Consider the following 20,393-nt stretch of genomic DNA (forward strand, 5'->3'; position numbering starts at 1 on the left):
ATTCTCAAGTACAATGACTGGGACAAAACGCACATCATGTCAAAAGAGACACCAAAACAACTACATAGAGAGAGACCTAAGACAACAACACAACATGGTAGCAACACAAAATGACAACAACACAACATGGCAGCAACACAACATGACAACAACATAACATGGCAGCAACAAAACATGACAACAACACAACATGGCAGCAACACAACACAACATGACAACAACACAACATGGCAGCAACACAACATGACAACAATACAACATGGCAGCAACACAACATGGCAGCAACACAACAGGACAACAATACAACATGGCAGCAACACAACATGACAACAAAACAACATGGCAGCAACACAACACAACATGACAACAACACAACATGGCAGAAACACAACATGACAACACAACATAGTAGCTACACAACATGGTAGCAACACAACATGACAACAACACAACACAACATGGCAGCAACACAACACGACAACACAACATGGTAGCAAAACAACATGACAACAACACAACATGGCAGCAACATAACATGACAACACAACATGGCAGCAGCACACCATGGTAGCAGCACAAACATGGCACAAATATTGTTAGGCACAGACAACATTACGCGATATCATGGGTAATGTAGTTCCTATATGTAGTTCCTATATGACACCTGAGTACAGTAATGCTAACCTGTGCAGAGGTCTGAATCTCAGCCACTCTCTTCTGCAGGAGGGTCTGGTCGAAGTTCCTCAGGGCCTTGCTGGAGGAGAGCGCCCTCTGCAGGGAGTGGAGGTTCCTCTCAATCACAGACACACACATCTTACAGCTCTGCTGCTGGCTCAGGAGGTCCTGGAGGGACAGAGGGAGTACAGTTGATATATAAACACACAGAGTAGGATATAGTCCCGTGTGGCTCAGTTGGTAGAGCATGGCGCTTGCAACACCAGGTTTGTGGGTTCGATTCCCACAGGGGACCAGTACCGAAAATGTATGCACTCACTACTGTTAGTCGCTCAGGATAAGAGCATCTGCTAAATAACTAATATGTAACATATACACAACCACTTTTCTTTATACACAGAGAAAAGGACACACAGACACACACACACACCCTAGTCCCCTAGCTCACCTGCCACTTGTGTTTGTGTTGTCCCTGGACCTGAGCCTGTGGCTCTGGGTCTCTGCCTGCTGCAGTGATCCGGTTGGCCCTCTCCAGAGCCTGGTAGAAGCCTGTGATGTGCTTCTCCATCTCCTCCAGCAGGGGGAGCAGTCCATGGCACTCCCTCACCAGAGAAGGGCACCTCTCCCTCACCTTGGGACAGAGACAGAGGGAACAAGGCTCCATGAGAATCAATATTGTCCATAATTAGAATGCAGCAGAGGGATCAGAGAGAGGGAGGTCATTCATTCCTAGAGAGATCCAGTACAGTGCTGAAACTTTTGTAGCATTAAACAGAAAAGTCTGAGCCATTTGGGTAAAACACTGGAATAAATCCTCTATGGAAATGCGGCATTAAGATCATTTTAGTCCATTGTTTGTAGGTGATGAACAAAACAGTATAAAAAAGGCACCCCAGTACAAAACATTGCAGCAGCTGACACTGGCAGATGGAAGATTTGAGGCAGGAAAGGATTAATAAAACATTATTTTTACCCTCTGGTGATACCAACCTTACTGAGTTGACCTTTGACCGTTGTCATGGTAGCCATGGCCTTGGCGCCCTCCTCCTGCGGGGCATCCTTGGACAGAAGCTGGGCACTGCGGGCAGCCAACTTGTACTGTGTCTCCATGGCAACAACCTTTTTCTTGGTGTTCTGAGTGGGAGATGTGAAAGTAAAGAAGGAGAAAGCTCATCTTAGTTGTGTGTTTACAAGGGCTGGATTCAATCATACCTGCCTTAGCAATGTTTGTGGAGTATTTACTGGAACTACTCTGTGGCTTACTGTGAAAACTGGAAGGCTATCTAGCACAGTATCTTTACAGAAGCAAACAGCATTCTGACCACAGAATAAAATATAGGTTTGTATGCTACTTCATAAAAACTGCTCAGACAACATGATAATAGTCTGTACGTGCATATTACACGGCCTACTCATGACCTACCTCCACATCCTGTAAGAAAGACCTGATGTTGAGGAAGGAGACCTGTACAGGGGCGTTGAGCTTCACCTCTGCACCGTCCAGCAGCTCCCTCAGGGCAGAGATGGCCCTCAGGTGGTCCCTCCTCCACTTGTCCAGCTCATCTTCACGGGTGTACTACAGAGACAGGGGGTAGAGTGTGTTGGTTTGAGACTTAATATAACCTGCTGTGGCTGTAACAGGTGTGTCTTCGTCAGCTGTGTTCAGTCAACTGTGTCAATGGCAATAGGGCAGGTGTGTTCATTTATCCGCATCTCTGATGGGTCTTAACTATCTCTGTGTGCCACTACCTACATGTGTGTCCCATAGCTTATGTCCAACAGGTCTAATACTGTGATCAGTTTGTTCTGTGTCTCCATGATCAGGTGTGTGATGTCTCCGTCACCTGTTTGACTTTGACGAACAGGTCCCTCCACCTCCCGTTGAGCAAGAGAAGCTGCTGTTTCAGGTCACGTGACACAATCTCGTCACATGTCTCGATCAGGAAGTTCCCTGCGTCGTTCATCACAGAGTGCTGATCCATCCACTGAGAAAGGTTGCGGAAGAACTCCTGAGAGAGAGAAGGAGGGAAGGAGGGAGGGAGATGGGAGGGTGGAGGGAGAGAGAACGAGAGATGGAAGAAGAGAGAGGGCGGGAGAGGGAAAGAATGAGAGAGAGAGAGAGAGAGAGAGAGAGAGAGAGAGAGAGAGAGAGAGAGAGAGAGAGAGAGAGAGAGAGAGAGAGAGAGAGAGAGCGAGAGCGAGAGAGATGGGAGGAGGAATGGAAAAAGATTGAAGTACAGAGAGAGTAATGACATTAATGACATTGGGTATTAATTTAGTGGTTGGGGTAATTATCTGTCTTGTCCTCAGTGGTTTAGTTATTAGGGTTATACAGTGATCTGTGAGTTGGGGTATCCATGGTGACCTGACAGCTGGGATGTCCTCAGTGACATGGGGAAGTTGCAGGGAATCTTGATGGTTGGTTGGAAGATGATTTGGATGTTGAAATCTAATAAATCCTTTTGAAATTGGGGTGTCAGAATTGGGTATATCAGAAGATGGTAAGGTTAAAGACCCCCTCCAAAAGAGCTTTCACCAGTTTTCTCAGGTCCATTTTCAGAAAAGCAGAAGTTAAGGTGTGGTTGTTTCATTGGTGACATGCGAGGCCTACCTCAATCTACAATGTTTATAAGCAGGTGAATGGGGATCAAGTGAGGGGGTCTACAGTAAGACATACCCGTTTTATGTTTTCAGGCTGGCTGAGCGCTCCCTCTGCATCCTCCAGCCAGACCTGTAGAGAGGCCACAGCGCAGCTGTATCTCTCCCAGTTAGAGAGCACCTCATCCAGCATGCTCCTTACACTGCGCACCTCCACAGACAGACTCCTCCACTGGGTCACCACCTCCCGCATGAACCTCCTAACCCCCGCCTCGCCTTCGTCCACTGGGAGAGGAGGAGACATAGAGTTATGGGATAAATACACAGACATTCACACATACACACGCACGCACGCACACACACAGGGTAGTGAGAGATCAAACAAGGTCTCTTGGCAAACCTATTTGAATGAAAACAGTGGTTATAAATTTAGAATATCAATAATCAGAGGAAAAAGGAATCCACACAGTACATTCATATGCACATCAAGACTACAGAATGCTGGTGTGGTCTATAGAACTGAGAAACCCAATTACATCTGCACATCAAGCTAGTGCAATCATTCCAAATGGCAGAAAACATATAATATCCCCCGTTCTGCAATCATTTGAGGGCTAGCTACCCTTCAGAAATAACCAGGAGACGAGCCTGAACCTGACCAATCAAATCACAGCAAACCCACCACCAGCTGGGGCTGGACTCACTCATGGGGAGCCTCATTTTTCGGAGGTCGACCAATCACGTTTCAGATTGTCAGATACACCTCAGCTCTTCTCCCCTGCATACCCTAATATAAAGCCTGCAGGGCTAGAACTGAATGAAATCAACAAGCTAGCTAGCATGTTAGCGCCCAGAGACAGCAAAAGTAGAGCAGCTCGGCTAATGGGGTCGAATTCCCCACTGAGAGCTGAGAGTAGAGAAACCTCATTTAGACTTTAGCCTGGAGAGGACAAACCACTAGAAAAGACAGGGAGGATAGAATATGCTGGGAGATGCTGGACGATAGCGGGTGATTGGCTATTGAGCCGTTCTTGGGAAATTGATCAGAGGTGATATATAGGTAAAATATTCAGTACTGGAAATGGTGGTGGGCTAGATATGGAGATTTAGGCCCCAGGGTCCAGATAAGATTAAGTGGTCTAAAATTGCCAATAAATACTGCCTAAATCAAAAGGGAAAAGACAAAGACAGTTGCTTGTCAGGTAGGTAGTGTAGATAGGAAAACATAGAGGGATGAGATAATGAGGTAAAGCTTGCCAAATTAAGCTTGATCTTGTAAAAACTCACCTGTGCCATCAGCCTTGACATAGAGCTCAGAAGATTGTTTCAGAGCCTGGAACAATATCTCGTACTGCTCAAAGAACTGCTGTCCCTCAACAAACAACTGAACGAGAGAGGAGAAACAAAAGCCTTATCAGGGGTTGATTAGAATAACATTCAGGACATCTTTTTTGTCTAACCTAGATACCTATTCATTCAAAATGCTTCACATGAAACTAATGGGAAAGTAAGATGAAATATTGGTGACATTTAAAAGGAGAGGAATACTGTATATTGTTGGACTCACAACATAGTTCTGTAACATTAACTCTACTGATTGTCGTCGGCCATATTTGATGATCCAGGATTTGAGCTTGGACTCTGCCAGCATCAGGAACGCCTGCATTTGGTGCTTATTCTCCCAGAACTCCATCTTGGCCAGGTGAATGTTTGACGATGTCGATACAAAGTTCATTCTTAAAGACAAAATACTGAATTGTCAACATGTGAGCATTGAATGGACAAGGACAAGCTTAAACCAACGAAGTTAGTGCTGGTAATCTGGTCAATGTTCTGTAAATAAATAATAGTGGTTTGGGTGTTGAATGGTTGTTCAGGGAAACTTGAGCCATTTGGTAGCCACAGTTAGACCCACCTCTCTGCCATGTCCTGCAGCTGCTCTGGGGGGACAGGGACTCCGTTGACACTTCTGTCTTTATGGATCCTCTGGAAGACCTGCTGGTGACCTTCAAGACCTTTGAGCATGTCCTGTAGACACACAAGCAGAGGATAGTACAGTACATAAGAACTGACCTAATAAGGATGTGTGTATGTTAAATGGATTCTCATTGTCACCTTGCTCAAATTGCCCACCTTGTGTTGCTCCAGGGTCATGTGGACAGTGTTAGCTGTCCCGTCAGGTGCCTGTTGAATAGTGACCTCCTGGCGTAGTGCCCCCTCAGCCTGGTGTAGCCACTCCCCCACCACACCCAGGGGGGCGGGCAGAGCCCTGTCCAGCTGCAGGTGCCACTCTAGGAGCTGTAAGGAGGAGGTTACAATGTTAATCAATGAGCTATTGATCAAGTTACTTTGTCTCTCACTGCCTGTCTGAATGCTGGTGGGAAATTGTGCAGCACAAATGAAAAAAAAAAGTCCCACACTCATCTCTCCTGTTGTGGATTTATTTCAATGTTTCGGCTAAAGAGCCTTCAAATTATGCTGCTCATTGTTTGGTTGACTGGAGCTTTGACTGAGTACTTGGTCAGGTATTTGATTAGGCCTCTCTTTATGTTTGCTTGTGTCCTTGAGAGCTAGGCTATACCAGCATACACCCCACTCTACTCTACTCTACCCTACCCTACCCTACCCTACCCTACTCTACTCTACTTTACTCTACTTTAATCTACCCTACCCAACTCTACTCTACTCTACTCTACCCTACCCTACCCTACCCTACTCTATCCTACCCTACCCTACCCTACACTGCCCTGCTCTACTCTACTCTACTCTACTCTACTCTACCCTACCCTACCCTACTCTACTATACTCTTCCCTACCCTACTCTACTCTACCCTACTCTACCCTACCCTACTCTACCCTACCCTACCCTACTCTACTCAACCCTACTCTACTTTACCCTACCCTACCCTACCCTACCCTACTATACTATACTATACTCTACCCTACCCAACTCTACTCTACTCTACTCTACTCTACTCTACTCTACCCTACCCAACTCTACCCTACCCTACCCTACCCTACCCTACCCTACCCTACCCTACTCTACTATACTCTTCCCTACCCTACTCTACTCTACCCTACTCTACCCTACCCTACTCTACCCTACTCTACTCAACCCTACTCTACTTTACCCTACCCTACCCTACCCTACCCTACCCTACTATACTATACTATACTCTACCCTACCCAACTCTATTCTACTCTACTCTACTCTACCCTACCCAACTCTACTCTACCCTACCCTACCCTACCCTACCCTACCCTACCCTACCCTACCCTACCCTACCCTACCCTACCCTACCCTACTATACTATACTATACTCTACCCTACCCAACTCTACTCTACTCTACCCTACCCAACTCTACCCTACCCTACCCTACCCTACCCTACCCTACCCTGCTCTGCCCTGCTCTACTCTACTCTACCCTACCCAACTCTACCCAACTCTACCCTACCCTACCCTACCCTACCCTACCCTACCCTACCCTGCTCTGCTCTGCTCTGCTCTACTCTACTCTACCCTACCCTACTCTACTCTACTCTACTCTACTCTACTCTACTCTACTCTACCCTACACTACTATACTCTACCCTACCCTACCCTACCCTGCCCTGCCCTGCCCTGCCCTGCCCTACCCTACTCTACTCTACCCAACTCTACTCTACTCTACCCTACCCTACCCTACTCTACCCTGCCCTACCCAACTCTACTCTACTCTACCCTACCCTACTCTACTCTACCCTACCCTACCCTACTCTACTCTACCCAACTCTACTCTACTCTACTCTACTCTACTCTACTCTACTCTACTCTACTCTACTCTACTCTACTCTACTCTACTCTACTCTACCCTACCCTACCCTACCCTACCCTACCCTGCCCTGCCCTGCCCTGCCCTGCCCTGCCCTGCCCTGCCCTACTCTACTCTACTCTACCCAACTCTACTCTACTCTACTATACCCTACCCTACCCTACCCTACCCTACCCTACCCTACCCTACCCTACCCTACCCTACCATACCCTACTCTACCCTACACTACTCTACCCTACACTACTATACTCTACCCTACTCTCCTCTCCTCTACCCTACTCTACTCTACCCTACTCTACTCTACTTAACTCTACCCTACCCAACTCTACTCTACTCTACCCTACCCTACCCAACTCTACTTAACTCTACCCTACCCAACTCTACTCTACTCTACCCTACCCTACCCAACTCTACTCTACTCTACCCTACCCTACTCTACCCTACTCTACTCTACCCTACTATCCTCTACCCTACTCTACTCTACTCTACCCTACTCTACTCTACTCTACTCTACTCTACTCTACTCTACCCTATTCTATTCTACCCTACCCTACCCTGCTCTACCCTACTCTACTCTACTCTACCCTACTATACTCTACCCTACTCTACTCTACTCTACTCTACTCTACTATACCCTACTCTACTCTACTCTACCCTACTCTACTCTACCCTACTCTACTCTACTCTACTCTACCCTACTTTACTCTACCCTACCCTACCCAACTCTACTCTACTCTACTATACCCTACCCTACCCTACCCTACCCTACCCTGCCCTGCCCTGCCCTGCCCTACTCTACCCTACTCTACTCTACCCTACTATTTATTTTAATTTAAAAAAAAAAATTATTTCACCTTTATTTAACCAGGTAAGCCAGTTGAGAACAGGTTCTCATTTACAACTGCGACCTGGCCAAGATAAAGCAAAGCAGTGCAATAAAAACAACAGAGTTACATATGGGGTAAAAAAAACTCTATCCTACCCTACTATACTATACTATACTATACTCTACCCTACTCTACTCTACCCGACCCTGCCCTGCCCTGCCCTGCCCTGCCCTGCCCTGCCCTGCCCTGCCCTGCCCTGCCCTGCCCTGCCCTGCTCCACTCTACTCTACCCTACCCTACTCTACTCTACCCTACCCTACCCTACTCTACTCTACTCTACTCTACCCTACCCTACCCTACTCTACTCTACTCTACCCTACCCTACCCTACTCTACTCTACCCTACCCTACTCTACTCTACCCTACCCTACCCTACTCTACTCTACTCTACTCTACCCTACCCTACTCTACTCTACCCTACCCTACCCTACTCTACTCTACTCTACCCTACCCTACTCTACTCTACCCTACCCTACTCTACTCTACTCTACTCTACCCTACCCTACTCTACCCTACTCTACTCCATAACAGTAAAAGAGGTCCCGTCCCAGACTCTTACCCTGTTGGACACTCTGTCCCAGGCCTGTTTGACCAGAGCCTGGTCCACGGTCAACATCCCATCCTTCTGAGTGGACAGGACTGCTGCCTCCACCTGCTTCCTCCTCATCTCCAACTGGACACGTACACTCTTAAAGGACTGATGAAGAGAAATTGAGAGAGAGAGAGAGGGGGGGGGGGGGGGGGTGGAGGGAAAGAGAGCGAGAGGGGGGGAACGACAGATGGAATGGTTACAGATAGAACTCTGAGTATTTTCTGATCATTTGGCCTGACAAGGAAAACCTTTGGGTCCTAGTTATATCCCCCACACACACATACAGTACACATACTGTAAAATATACTACCTGGAACACACACACACACACTTCTCCCTCTTTCACAGATCATACATTCATGGAATCTGTCAAAAACATGCATAATAGAAAGAGGAAATAAGGAAATCCCACAATGTGTTGAATATGTAATGTATCCTGGGGCTTTGGTACTGTATATGCCAGATTGGGTGGAAATACGGCGGCAGCAGTCTGATCCCTGCAGTGTAATACCACTGATTAGCCTGATAATGGGAGCGTCTGTGCCCAGTATGTGTGTGTGTGTGTTCTAGATCACCTGATACTGCTGGCTGAGGTTGCCCTTGGTCTCCTGAGTACGTGCTGCGTCTAGCTCCAGCTGATCCAGCCAGGTCTTCAGCTCCCTCAGGCCCTTACGCTGCTCTCTCTGGGTGGCCGGGGAGAGGAGGGAGGAGGGAGGAAGGGACAAATTAAAGTAAAAAAGGAAGCAGGGAATGTGGGATAGAATACAAGGAGGGAGGAAGGGGAATATATGGAAAGGGAAAGGAAAGAAAGAGTGAAAGTGGAAGTGAGAATGCAACGCAGGAATAGAGGGAGAGATGGTAGGTAGAAGGATAACAAGGGAAGAGAGGGATGAAGGAGTAAGAGGGATGGGGAGAAGAGAGGGCAGAATGGAAACATGGGAGTTAATCCTTCATGTTGCCCAGCAGGGCAAATTCTTTAGACTCACAGCTGCCAAAAACAGACTTTTAATTCAGCCAATTCACTTTAAACACTGCTACTAATATTTCATTGGATTTGTTATGAATACTTACAGTGCCTTCAGAAACTATTCATACCCCTTGACTTATTCCACATTTTGTTGTGTTATAGCCTGAATTCAAAATATACACACAATAGCCCATAATGACATTTTAGAAATGTTTGCTAATTTATTGAAAATGAAATACACCCCTGAGTTAGAATCCCCTTTGGCAGCAATTACAGATGTGAGTCTTTCTGGCTAAGTCTCTAAGTGTCACGATCGTTGTTAGATGAAGCGGACCAAGGCGCAGCGTGATATGCGTACATTATTTTATTGCAGTACACAACATGAACCAAAACAACAAAACAAACGATACGTGAAGTCCTGGGTTGAACACAAACCTTCCGGAACAAGATCCCACAATAAACTGTGCCAAACAGGCTGCCTAAGTATGGTCCCCAATCAGAGACAACAAGATACAGCTGCCTCTGATTGGGAACCACCCTGGCCAACATAGATATACACGAACTAGCACACAAACCTAGAAAACTAAACAATAGAAAATCCACACCCTGGCTCAACATTTAATAGTCCCCAGAGCCAGGGCATGACACTAAGAGCTTTGCACACCTGGATTGAACAATATTTGCACATTATTCTTTAAAAAATGATTCAAGCTACAGTGGGGGAAAAAAGTATTTAGTCAGCCACCAATTGTGCAAGTTCTCCCACTTAAAAAGATGAGAGAGGCCTGTAATTTTCATCATAGGTACACGTCAACTATGACAGACAAATTGAGAAAAAAAATCCAGAAAATCACATTGTAGGATTTTTTATGAATTTATTTGCAAATTATGGTGGAAAATAAGTATTTGGTCACCTACAAACAAGCAAGATTTCTGGCTCTCACAGACCTGCAACTTCTTCTTTAAGAGGCTCCTCTGTCCTCCACTCGTTACCTGTATTAATGGCACCTGTTTGAACTTGTTATCAGTATAAAAGACACCTGTCCACAACCTCAAACAGTCACACTCCAAACTCCACTATGGCCAAGACCAAAGAGCTGTCAAAGGACACCAGAAACAAAATTGTAGACCTGCACCAGGCTGGGAAGACTGAATCTGCAATAGGTAAGCAGCTTGGTTTGAAGAAATCAACTGTGGGAGCAATTATTAGGAAATGGAAGACATACAAGACCACTGATAATCTCCCTCGATCTGGGGCTCCACGCAAGATCTCACCCCGTGGGGTCAAAATGATCACAAGAACGGTGAGCAAAAATCCCAGAACCACACGGGGGGACCTAGTGAATGACCTGCAGAGAGCTGGGACCAAAGTAACAAAGTCTACCATCAGTAACACACTATGCCGCCAGGGACTCAAATCCTGCAGTGCCAGACGTGTCCCCCTGCTTAAGCCAGTACATGTCCAGGCCCGTCTGAAGTTTGCTAGAGTGCATTTGGATGATCCAGAAGAGGATTGGGAGAATGTCAAATGGTCAGATGAAACCAAAATAGAACTTTTTGGTAAAAACTCAACTCGTCGTGTTTGGAGGACAAAGAATGCTGAGTTGCATCCAAAGAACACCATACCTACTGTGAAGCATGGGGGTGGAAACATCATGCTTTGGGGCTGTTTTTCTGCAAAGGGACCAGGACGACTGATCCGTGTAAAGGAAAGAATGAATGGGGCCATGTATCGTGAGATTTTGAATGAAAACCTCCTTCCATCAGCAAGGGCATTGAAGATGAAACGTGGCTGGGTCTTTCAGCATGACAATGATCCCAAACACACTGCCCGGGCAACGAAGGAGTGGCTTCGTAAGAAGCATTTCAAGGTCCTGGAGTGGCCTAGCCAGTCTCCAGATCTCAACCCCATAGAAAATATTTGGAGGGAGTTGAAAGTCCGTGTTGCCCAGCGACAGCCCCAAAACATCACTGCTCTAGAGGAGATCTGCATGGAGGAATGGGCCAAAATACCAGCAACAGTGTGTGAAAACCTTGTGAAGACTTACAGAAAACATTTGACCTGTGTCATTGCCAACAAAGGGTATATAACAAAGTATTGAGAAACTTTTGTTATTGACCAAATACTTATTTTCCACCATAATTTGCAAATAAATTCATTAAAAATCCTACAATGTGATTTTCTGGATTTTTTTTCTCTCATTTTGTCTGTCATAGTTGACGTGTACCTATGATGAAAATTACAGGCCTCTCTCATCTTTTTAAGTGGGAGAACTTGCACAATTGGTGGCTGACTAAATACTTTTTTTCCCCACTGTATGTCAAGTTGGTTGTTGATCATTGCTAGACAGCAATTTTCAAGTCTTGCCATAGATTTTCAAGCCAATTTATGTCAAAACTGTAACTAGACCACTCAGGACCATTCAATGTCATCTTGGTAACTGTCTGTTGGAAAGCAGACTGACTTCAGTGTATATTTGGCCAGGTTATTGTCCTGCTGAAAGGTGAATTTGTCTCCCAGTGTCTGTTGGAAAGCAGACTGAACCAGGTTTTCCGCTTGGATTTTGCCTGTGCTTAGTTCTATTCCGTTTCATTTTATCCTAAAAAACTCCCCAGTCCTTGCTGATGACAAGCATACCCATAACATGATGCAGCCACCACCATGCTTGCAGATATGAAGAGTGGTACTCAGTGATGTGTTGTGTTGGATTTGTCCCAAACATAATGCGTTGTATTCAGGACATAAAGTTAATTTCTTTGCCACATTTTTTGCAGTTTTACTTTAGTGCCAGGATGCATGTTTTGGAATATTTTCTGTATTTATTCTGTACAGGCTTTCTTCTTTTCACTCTGTCATTTAGGTTAGTATTGTGGAGTAACTACAATGTTGTTGATCCATCCTGTTCTCCTTTCACAGCCATTAAACTCTGTAACTGTTTTAAAGTCACCATTGGCCTCATGGTGAAATCCCTGAGCAGTTTTCTTCTTCTCCGGCAACTGAGTTTGGAAGGACGCCTGCACTCTTAGAAAACAAGTTGCTATCTAGAACCTAAAAGTGTTCTTCGGCTGTCCCCATAGGAGAACCCTTGGAAGAACTTTTTTTGGTTCCAGGTAGAACCCTTTGAGTTCCATGTAGAACCCTTTACACAGATGGATCTACATGGAACCCAAAAGAGTTCTACCTGGAACCAAAAAGGGTTCTATCTGGAACCAAAAATTGTTATCCTTTCGGGACAGCCGAATAACCCTTTTGGAATCCTTTTTTCCAAGAGTGTGTATCTTTGTAGTGACTAGGTGTATTGATAAACCATCCACAGTGTAATTAATAACTTCACCATGCTCAAAGGGATATTCAATGTCTGCTTGAATAGGTGCCCTTCATTGCGAGGCATTGGAAAATCTCCCTGGTCTTTGTGGTTGAATATGTGTTTGAAATGCACTGCTCGACTGAGGGACCCTACAGATAATTGTATGTGTGGGGTACAGAGATGAGGTAGTCCTTCAAAAATCATGATAAACACTGTTATTGCACACAGAGTGAGTCCATGCAACTTATTATGTGACTTGTTAAGCACATTTTTACTCCTGAACTTATTTTTAGGTTTGCCATAACAAAGGGGTTGAATACTTATTGACACAAGACATTTCAGCATTTAATTTGTAATTAATTTGTACAAATTAGGAAAAACATAATTCCACTTTGACATTATGGGGTATTGTATGTAGGCCAGTGACACAACATCTCAATTTAATCCAATTTAGGCTGTAACACAACAAAATGTGGAAAAAGTCAAGGGGTGTGAATACTTTCTGAAGGAACTGTATAATGACAAGTTAGTTAGTTCAACAGTCCATTCAATTTTAACACTCCCTATTCAGTTTCAGTCCATTCTATTTTCATCAGTCTATTCTGCTCAGCCATCCCATTGTAAGGCTTTATTCTTTATTCAAATTACAGATGGGGATTGGAATCCCCTGCTAAGGGAACATATTATCTTCTCTGAATGGCAGTCTGAGTGTTTTCCCCTAAACACTCTACAGGGTGGACAAATCATATTATAAGCTGGCTAAAGTTCACTGTTATAGCCAAGTGTATTGTCCCTGAAATCAGCACTTCCATATCATAACTTCTTTCTTTATTTCATAAAAAAATAATAATAATACTGAATGTAGATAAACAACACAAAGTGTTACAAATCTTTGTCAGTGCGGTTGATAGTATTAACCAGTGGCTATAATCAAGGTCAGGAAATTTCTAAATCGTACACTAATGCAAAAGCGGCATAGTTAGAGAGGCTTAATGTCCAATCCACTAGAAGCGGTAACTGTAACCTTACAAAACCCAACCACTATTCATTCAAAACCCAAGGCTTTCCATCAAACCATCCGCCAATATAAGGGCTCACTGCCTAGCCCTAGCCAGCTGCGGCCATTGTCATGCTAATGCAACGTAGCTGTTAGCACTAATGCTAATATAATGGTAATATCATATCATATAATAATGGGACTATCACCAGGAAATTATCCTGCTGGGATTTCACCTCAGGTAAGATGAGAAAAAAAAATGAATTCCTTTACCACATAAAACACTGCTAATTCCACCAGAATATAGAGGTAGAGCTGGTGATTACAACAATAAAATGGAATGGTGAATGTTTAAAGTATATAGAAACAACGTAGCCTGGGTGCCAGTCTGTCTCTGCTGTAGCTGCCTTCTTTGTTGTTGTCATGCAAACCACTGACAGAGTTGGCTGAAGCAAAAACAGGCTGGCAACCAGGCTAGAAGCAGTGTGTGTTCCAGCGAGGAATTACAAACATTCTAAGTATGTTCTTTTGGAACGTTTGATGGAGAACCTGCACAGTGAACCGGAATGAGGCTACTACTACTTCTACAGACTGAACCTACCTCCAACATCTCCTCAATATCTCGAGGAGCAAGACCATGCTGTGGAATAGAGTCAGGCACAACAACCACAGGGATGAAGTGACCACACAGACAACACCACAGTGGAGAGAGAGAATGAGAAAAAGAAGAAGAGAGAGATGTGCAAAGAAGAAGTGATTGATCAACAACAGGCAAGAAGACATTACATCACATCACTAAGGAGTAAGAGAATGTGAGCGGTGACAATAAGGAAAGGTTGGGTAGTTTGTGTCAGTGCTAGGGGTAAGGGTTTACAGAGACAGCACACAACACAAGTCTACCTGCAGGTCTGAGATAACTCTGGAATAGAGGACAATACATTTACATTTTTGTCATTTAGCAGACGCTCTTATCCAGAGCGACTTACAGGAGCAATTAGGGTTAAGTGCCTTGCTTAAGGGCACATCGACAGATTATTTTTTCACCTAGTCGGCTCGGGGATTAGAACCAGCGACCTTTCGGTAACTGGCACAACGCTCTTACCCACTAAGCTACCTGCCGCCTAGGTAGCAGCAAATAACGTAAATAACGGAGAGAAATAAAACATAGGAAGAGACATGGCTGTGAAGATTGAGCGAGAGGGAGAGGTGGGGAGAGGGACAGGGCTTGCTACCTCTTCCTCTGGCTGGGAGTCTGAGTCACTGTGCTGCTGGTGACCAGGGTTGGGGTGGTGCTTCAGAAACTGGGCCACGTACGTCATGATGGACTTCTCATCAGGTTTGTCAACATCCACATCTGGGGAGAAAGATGAAAGGATATTGGTCAGTCTAGTCACCACAAAACCACTCATTCTTAATGACATCTAATCTGGAAAAAGCTAATCATACATCACTATTTAACTTCAGCTATACCAACAACAGACTACTGAGATTAGCCATCCCTGATCTTTGTAATCAAGCAGAAGAAAGCCTCTCTATCGCTGCCAGAAACCTCAGACAGAGATGAAGCGAAGGCGTGCCACCTTGGATCAAACTGCCCTTCATATCAGGTTTATATGGTATTATGGTGAGCTGCTGGATGGTCTCTCTGGCGCTGACTCCTCTCGCCCTAATGGCCCTTAATTATGGCGATGTCAAACTGGATTTGTCAGAGCTCATTCTGAGGGGCAGGCGTGAAGGAGCACAGATGCTGTTTAGAGGATTCACTCTAGAGGGATTTATCTGATACACAGGCAGGAATGTACACTATTTTGCCATAGTGAAAGCATAGTGAATCTTTGTATTGACATGGAACGTGACTGACATATCAGCTTCAGGTTTGTAAAGATCCAGAAAAGCTCTATATTGGACTTGAAGTTTTCTAACCAGAAGTTTTCTAGACTTTTGGTTAGTTTGTTCAGTGTACCTGGCTCGTTCTATCAATTAGGCCTTTTGAGTAGTGTAAAAAACGTTTAATTTCACCTCATTTTAACATTCTGTCATAAAGAGCACATGCTCAACTTAATAAAAAACATGTTTTCCCATCTCAAGAGGTAAAATAAAAAATGACTATAGTAAGTGCCTAGTAGGTGCCAAATAAAGTAACAGCGTTGACCGTAACAGGGTTTACCGTAACAGGGTTGATGACTTCATCTTAAGTCATCCATAAATCCCCTTGTGACAGGGGGAATGGAAGCTTGTTGTGTGAAACAGGGAGGGGGAATTGAATGCAAGCTTCACAAAAAATGTTTTATTGTTAAAACATTTCTAGCCTGTCTATCTATGGGTAACAGGGTTGACGTGTTATGCTCAACCCGCTCAGATTTTCATAACAAAACACCAGAAAATTGCCAAAAATAGTAGATCCAGCTCACCTGCTTTTACACTATGATTTTACTATTAGATGTTCAATGCTTCTAAAAAATTGTTTCACCATATTAAAAAGACAGTTCAGTTTACATAACAGGGTTTACCTTAAAATGAGGGACAGTTTTTTTTAACCTTAAAATGAATCACTAATCACATGAAATAAACAGTAATCTATAGAAATGGCTTTGTCAAAGCAACAAAATAACTTTACAATGATGGTGAACTTGGATAAATGTTGGGATTAAGTGGGTTAATATCTTCCTAGAAGTCACATAGGATGCACAGACGGACATGTCAAAATGCTGAATTTTGGCACTTTAGCAAGTCTTTATTCATATAAAAAAAAAACGGATTTATTGAATTGTCCATGTGTTCTATATTAAAGGGCACTTAATTTAATATAACAGGCTTTTTCAATGTTTGTGCACAATTTCTACTTAGCATTTTAAAGGAACGCAAAAGGCGCTCATTTCGTGGAACGACCCACATTCATTTGCCAAACAGGAAATGACCTCTCTGGCTGTGGTTTACCTTCTGGGTCTAGTAGCTGCGGAATGCCCAGCTCAGTCTCGGCCAATGAGAAGGCTTCCTGCAGGTTCTCTCGATTGGTTCTCCTACGCACACGCTCCATATCGACCAGGTGGGGTCGAAGAGAGAGGATGACTGCAAAGAATGCCACACCTGTACGCCAGCTCGGCCCAAAGTCTTTCACGTCGATCCCCAGATGCCTGAAGAGACAGACAGGACAAATACAGCATTACATCAATAACACCATCAATTATTATTAGCTATTGTAATATCACTATCAGTAGCTATCACTACAACCACGACTAGCACTGGTAATAGAAGTGTTATTGTAGTTAGTAATATCATAAGTATCATCATGTTATATTGCAGTTGGTACAGTGGCTGTAGTCCCGTACTTGGTGGCGGTCTGCTGGACCCATCTGAGTAGGGCCTTCCTGGCCCCACCCTGCAGCGGGGGGAGGGGCCTCCTCTTGACAGGCGGGCTGGTGGTGTCTGAGCTGTCCACTGAGGAGGTGCTGCTAGAGAGGGCCTGGAGCGCCGGCAGGTTACTGGTCAACTCCTCTATCTGCACGAGGGGAGAGAGAGAGAGAGAGAGAGAGAGAGAGAGAGAGAGAGAGAGAGAGAGAGAGAGAGAGAGAAAGAGAGAGAGAGGGGGAGGGGGAAACATAATGACACAGTGGTTATTTCCTTTAATTCGTCAAGGATTTTTCAGGAATAAAGACACTATTTTTCTATAGTGAAAGCACAGATTTTTTGGCCAAGAAGACAGAGCATGGCTGACTCACAAAATGAAACACCATTGCCTTTATTGTGTAATTGTGCAATAGCGGTACATTATCTGTAGTGGGATGACACCCACCCACCACAGAGGCACTATACCTGGAAATAGAGGATTATTGTCCAAATCAACCCCAGTACGATAGATGGTCTTCCATCGACAATGTCAGTCGAGTTGATGTTGACTAGCTTGATCTGTATCAAAACATACAATATCTAGCATTATACTGTAGGATATCGCTTATCAGAAATCATATCCGTTCTAATACATATGGAACACATATGCACAAATTCACTCAATCTAGTAATGGTAATCTGGTAAAGACAATATATTAAAATATGGATACGGACTATCAACACAATACCCAAGTGTAATATAATTCATAATAACTTTCATGAAAACATCAAATAAGCTGGTACTAACCGGTGATCCCCTGTACGCAGACTTGAGTGAGCGTGTGAAAAAAGGAGAGCGAGAGAGAGCAAAAGAGAGGTACACAGAGAGAGATTGCATGCAGTTAGAGGAGGTATATAGTATGGCTGAGTGAAAGGGGGATGTCTCATCGAGTGTGAGGCGAGCGATAAAGACTCTAGCTGTGAGATAACCCTGGCTGCTCTACGACGGGCTGAGAGGACAGATCTATCACCTATACACAGACAGCACTGGGGATTACACCCAGCAAAGGGTAGAGAGAGAGAGGGTAGAGAGAGAGAGAGGGTAGAGAGAGAGGGTAGAGAGAGAGAGAGGGTAGAGAGAGAGAGAGAGAGAGAGAGAGAGAGAGAGAGAGAGAGGGTAGAGAGAGAGAGAGAGAGAGAGAGAGAGAGAGAGAGAGAGAGAGAGAGAGAGAGAGGGTAGAGAGAGAGAGAGAGAGAGAGAGAGAGAGAGAGAGAGAGAGAGAGAGAGAGAGAGAGAGAGAGAGAGAGAGAGAGAGAGAGAGGGCGGGGGGCAGGGTATATCATAGAGAGAGAGGGTCTGGGCATTCATCATAGCATCCATATCAGAGGGTATATTACAGAGGAGAGCAGTCTGAGCATTAAAGGTTATCATATTACACTGGGAGTGTGGTATGGAGGAGGGACACAGTCTGTGTGAACAATATGGGGTGGGAAAGGTCTCCATAACAAGGATAAGCTGTAGAAGCTCCAGTTGGGAGAGGTCAGAGACTGAGCAGTACCGTACACATAATTCATGTTTCTATATCTGAGACAGGTCTAGAGAGGGGGTCTAGTAGGCAGTTTATACATAATGCAGCACTTCATATCAGACTGGGGTCCTTAGACTGTGTAAAGGGGAAGAGGGGAGATAGTGGTTTGACAGTAAATAGAGGGACACTGCTTGAACAATATGACAAAGAAAGGCCATTCATACAGTGTAAAGAAGGAGTGAGATATACAGGGTGTAGTGCGGAAGAAAACAGTGGCCGTGTCCCAATACCCATACTAGCGTTCTACATACTTAAACTGCATCCTATGTACTCATCATCGCATACTATTTAGCACGTACCATTTAGTAAAAGGTATGTGATGGTTGCAACGCAGTAGCGGCCCCTGACTGGCTGAGTAGGTGGGGCGGGGCTGAGTGCGGGTGGATTATTCCAAATTCAACAGACATGCCAGCCTGATAATAACTCATTTCCAATTTGATTAATTTCTCTAAACTCTGAATAGAAATTGCGATATAGGCCTACTCAGGCTGGTTATAGGTAGACTATCACATTCGACCCATGCCAGTATGAAAAATGTATGCACTCACTAATTGGAAGTCGCTCTGGATAAAAGCGTCTGCTAAATGACTAAAATGTAAAATATAGCCCATATAGCCCATCTATCCCATTTAAAAAGGACTGAAGACAGAAACAGATAATTTGGTTCCATTTCAACATATTTATTAGTGAAACCAAGGTGCTGTAACAGTGCCTTCGGAAAGTTTTCAGACCCCTTGACTTTTTCCAAATTTTGTTACGTTACAGCCTTATTCTAAAATGGATTAGATAAAAACATTTCCTCAGCAATCTACACACAATCCCCCATAATGACAAAGCGAAAAAACAGGTTTGTAGATTTTTTTGTTAATTTATTAAAAATAAATAACAGAAATACCTTTTTACATAAGTATTCAGACCCTTTGCTATGAGACTCAAAATTGAACTCAGGCGCATCCTGTTTCTACAACTTGTTTTATAAATTCAATTGATTGGACATGATTTGTAAAGGCACACAGCTGTCTATATAAGGTCCCACAGTTGACAGTGTATGCCAGAGCACAAACCAAGCCATGAGGTTGAAAGAATTGTCCGTAGAGCTCCGAGACAGGATTGTGTCGAGGCACAGATCTGTGGAAGGGTACCAAAAAATGTCTGCAGCATTGAAGGTCCCCAAGAACACAGCGGCCTCCATCATTCTTAAATGGAAGAAGATTGGAACCACCAAGACTCTTCCTAGAGCTGGCCGCCCAGCCAAACTGAGCAATCGGGGGAGAAGGGCCTTGGTCAGGGAGGTGACCAAGAACCCGATGGTCACTCTGACAGAGCTCTAGAGTTCCTCTGTGGAGATGGGAGAAACTTCCAGAAGGACAACCATCTCTGCAGCACTCCACCAATCAGGCCTTTATGGTAGAGTGGCCAGACGGAAGCCACACCTCAGTAAAAGGCACATGAAAGCCCGCTTGGAGTTTGCCAAAAGGCACTTAAAGACTCCCAGACCATGAGAAACAAGATTCTCTGGTCTGATGAAACCAAGATTGAACTCTTTGGCCTGAATGCCAAGCATCACATCTGGAGGAAACCTGGCACCATCCCTACATTGAAGCATGGTGGTGGCAGCATCATGCTGTGGGGATGTTTTTCG

The 20,393-nt window shown here is 44.5% G+C and overlaps 1 protein-coding gene across 1 annotated transcript in view; it reads right to left on the reverse strand.

The window, feature by feature from the left end:
- The window catches only part of syne1a (spectrin repeat containing, nuclear envelope 1a), a gene marked incomplete at its 5' end in the record, with an annotated part of 201,450 nt that overhangs the window by 140,813 nt on the left and 40,244 nt on the right, over positions 1–20,393 (reverse strand). Inside the window, 16 exons of the mRNA XM_084149547.1 lie at positions 685–843; positions 1,124–1,306; positions 1,666–1,809; positions 2,099–2,251; positions 2,520–2,684; positions 3,353–3,558; positions 4,561–4,657; positions 4,841–5,009; positions 5,189–5,301; positions 5,407–5,571; positions 8,531–8,668; positions 9,139–9,246; positions 15,068–15,189; positions 16,773–16,969; positions 17,165–17,334; positions 17,649–17,762. Coding sequence (XP_084005673.1) covers positions 685–843; positions 1,124–1,306; positions 1,666–1,809; positions 2,099–2,251; positions 2,520–2,684; positions 3,353–3,558; positions 4,561–4,657; positions 4,841–5,009; positions 5,189–5,301; positions 5,407–5,571; positions 8,531–8,668; positions 9,139–9,246; positions 15,068–15,189; positions 16,773–16,969; positions 17,165–17,334; positions 17,649–17,762 — 2,403 coding nt within the window. The remainder of the gene's footprint in view (positions 1–684; positions 844–1,123; positions 1,307–1,665; positions 1,810–2,098; positions 2,252–2,519; positions 2,685–3,352; positions 3,559–4,560; positions 4,658–4,840; positions 5,010–5,188; positions 5,302–5,406; positions 5,572–8,530; positions 8,669–9,138; positions 9,247–15,067; positions 15,190–16,772; positions 16,970–17,164; positions 17,335–17,648; positions 17,763–20,393) is intronic.

The sequence above is a fragment of the Coregonus lavaretus genome (genome assembly GCF_964263955.1).
Source record: "Coregonus lavaretus genome assembly, chromosome: 31".
NCBI lineage: Eukaryota > Metazoa > Chordata > Actinopteri > Salmoniformes > Salmonidae > Coregonus > Coregonus lavaretus.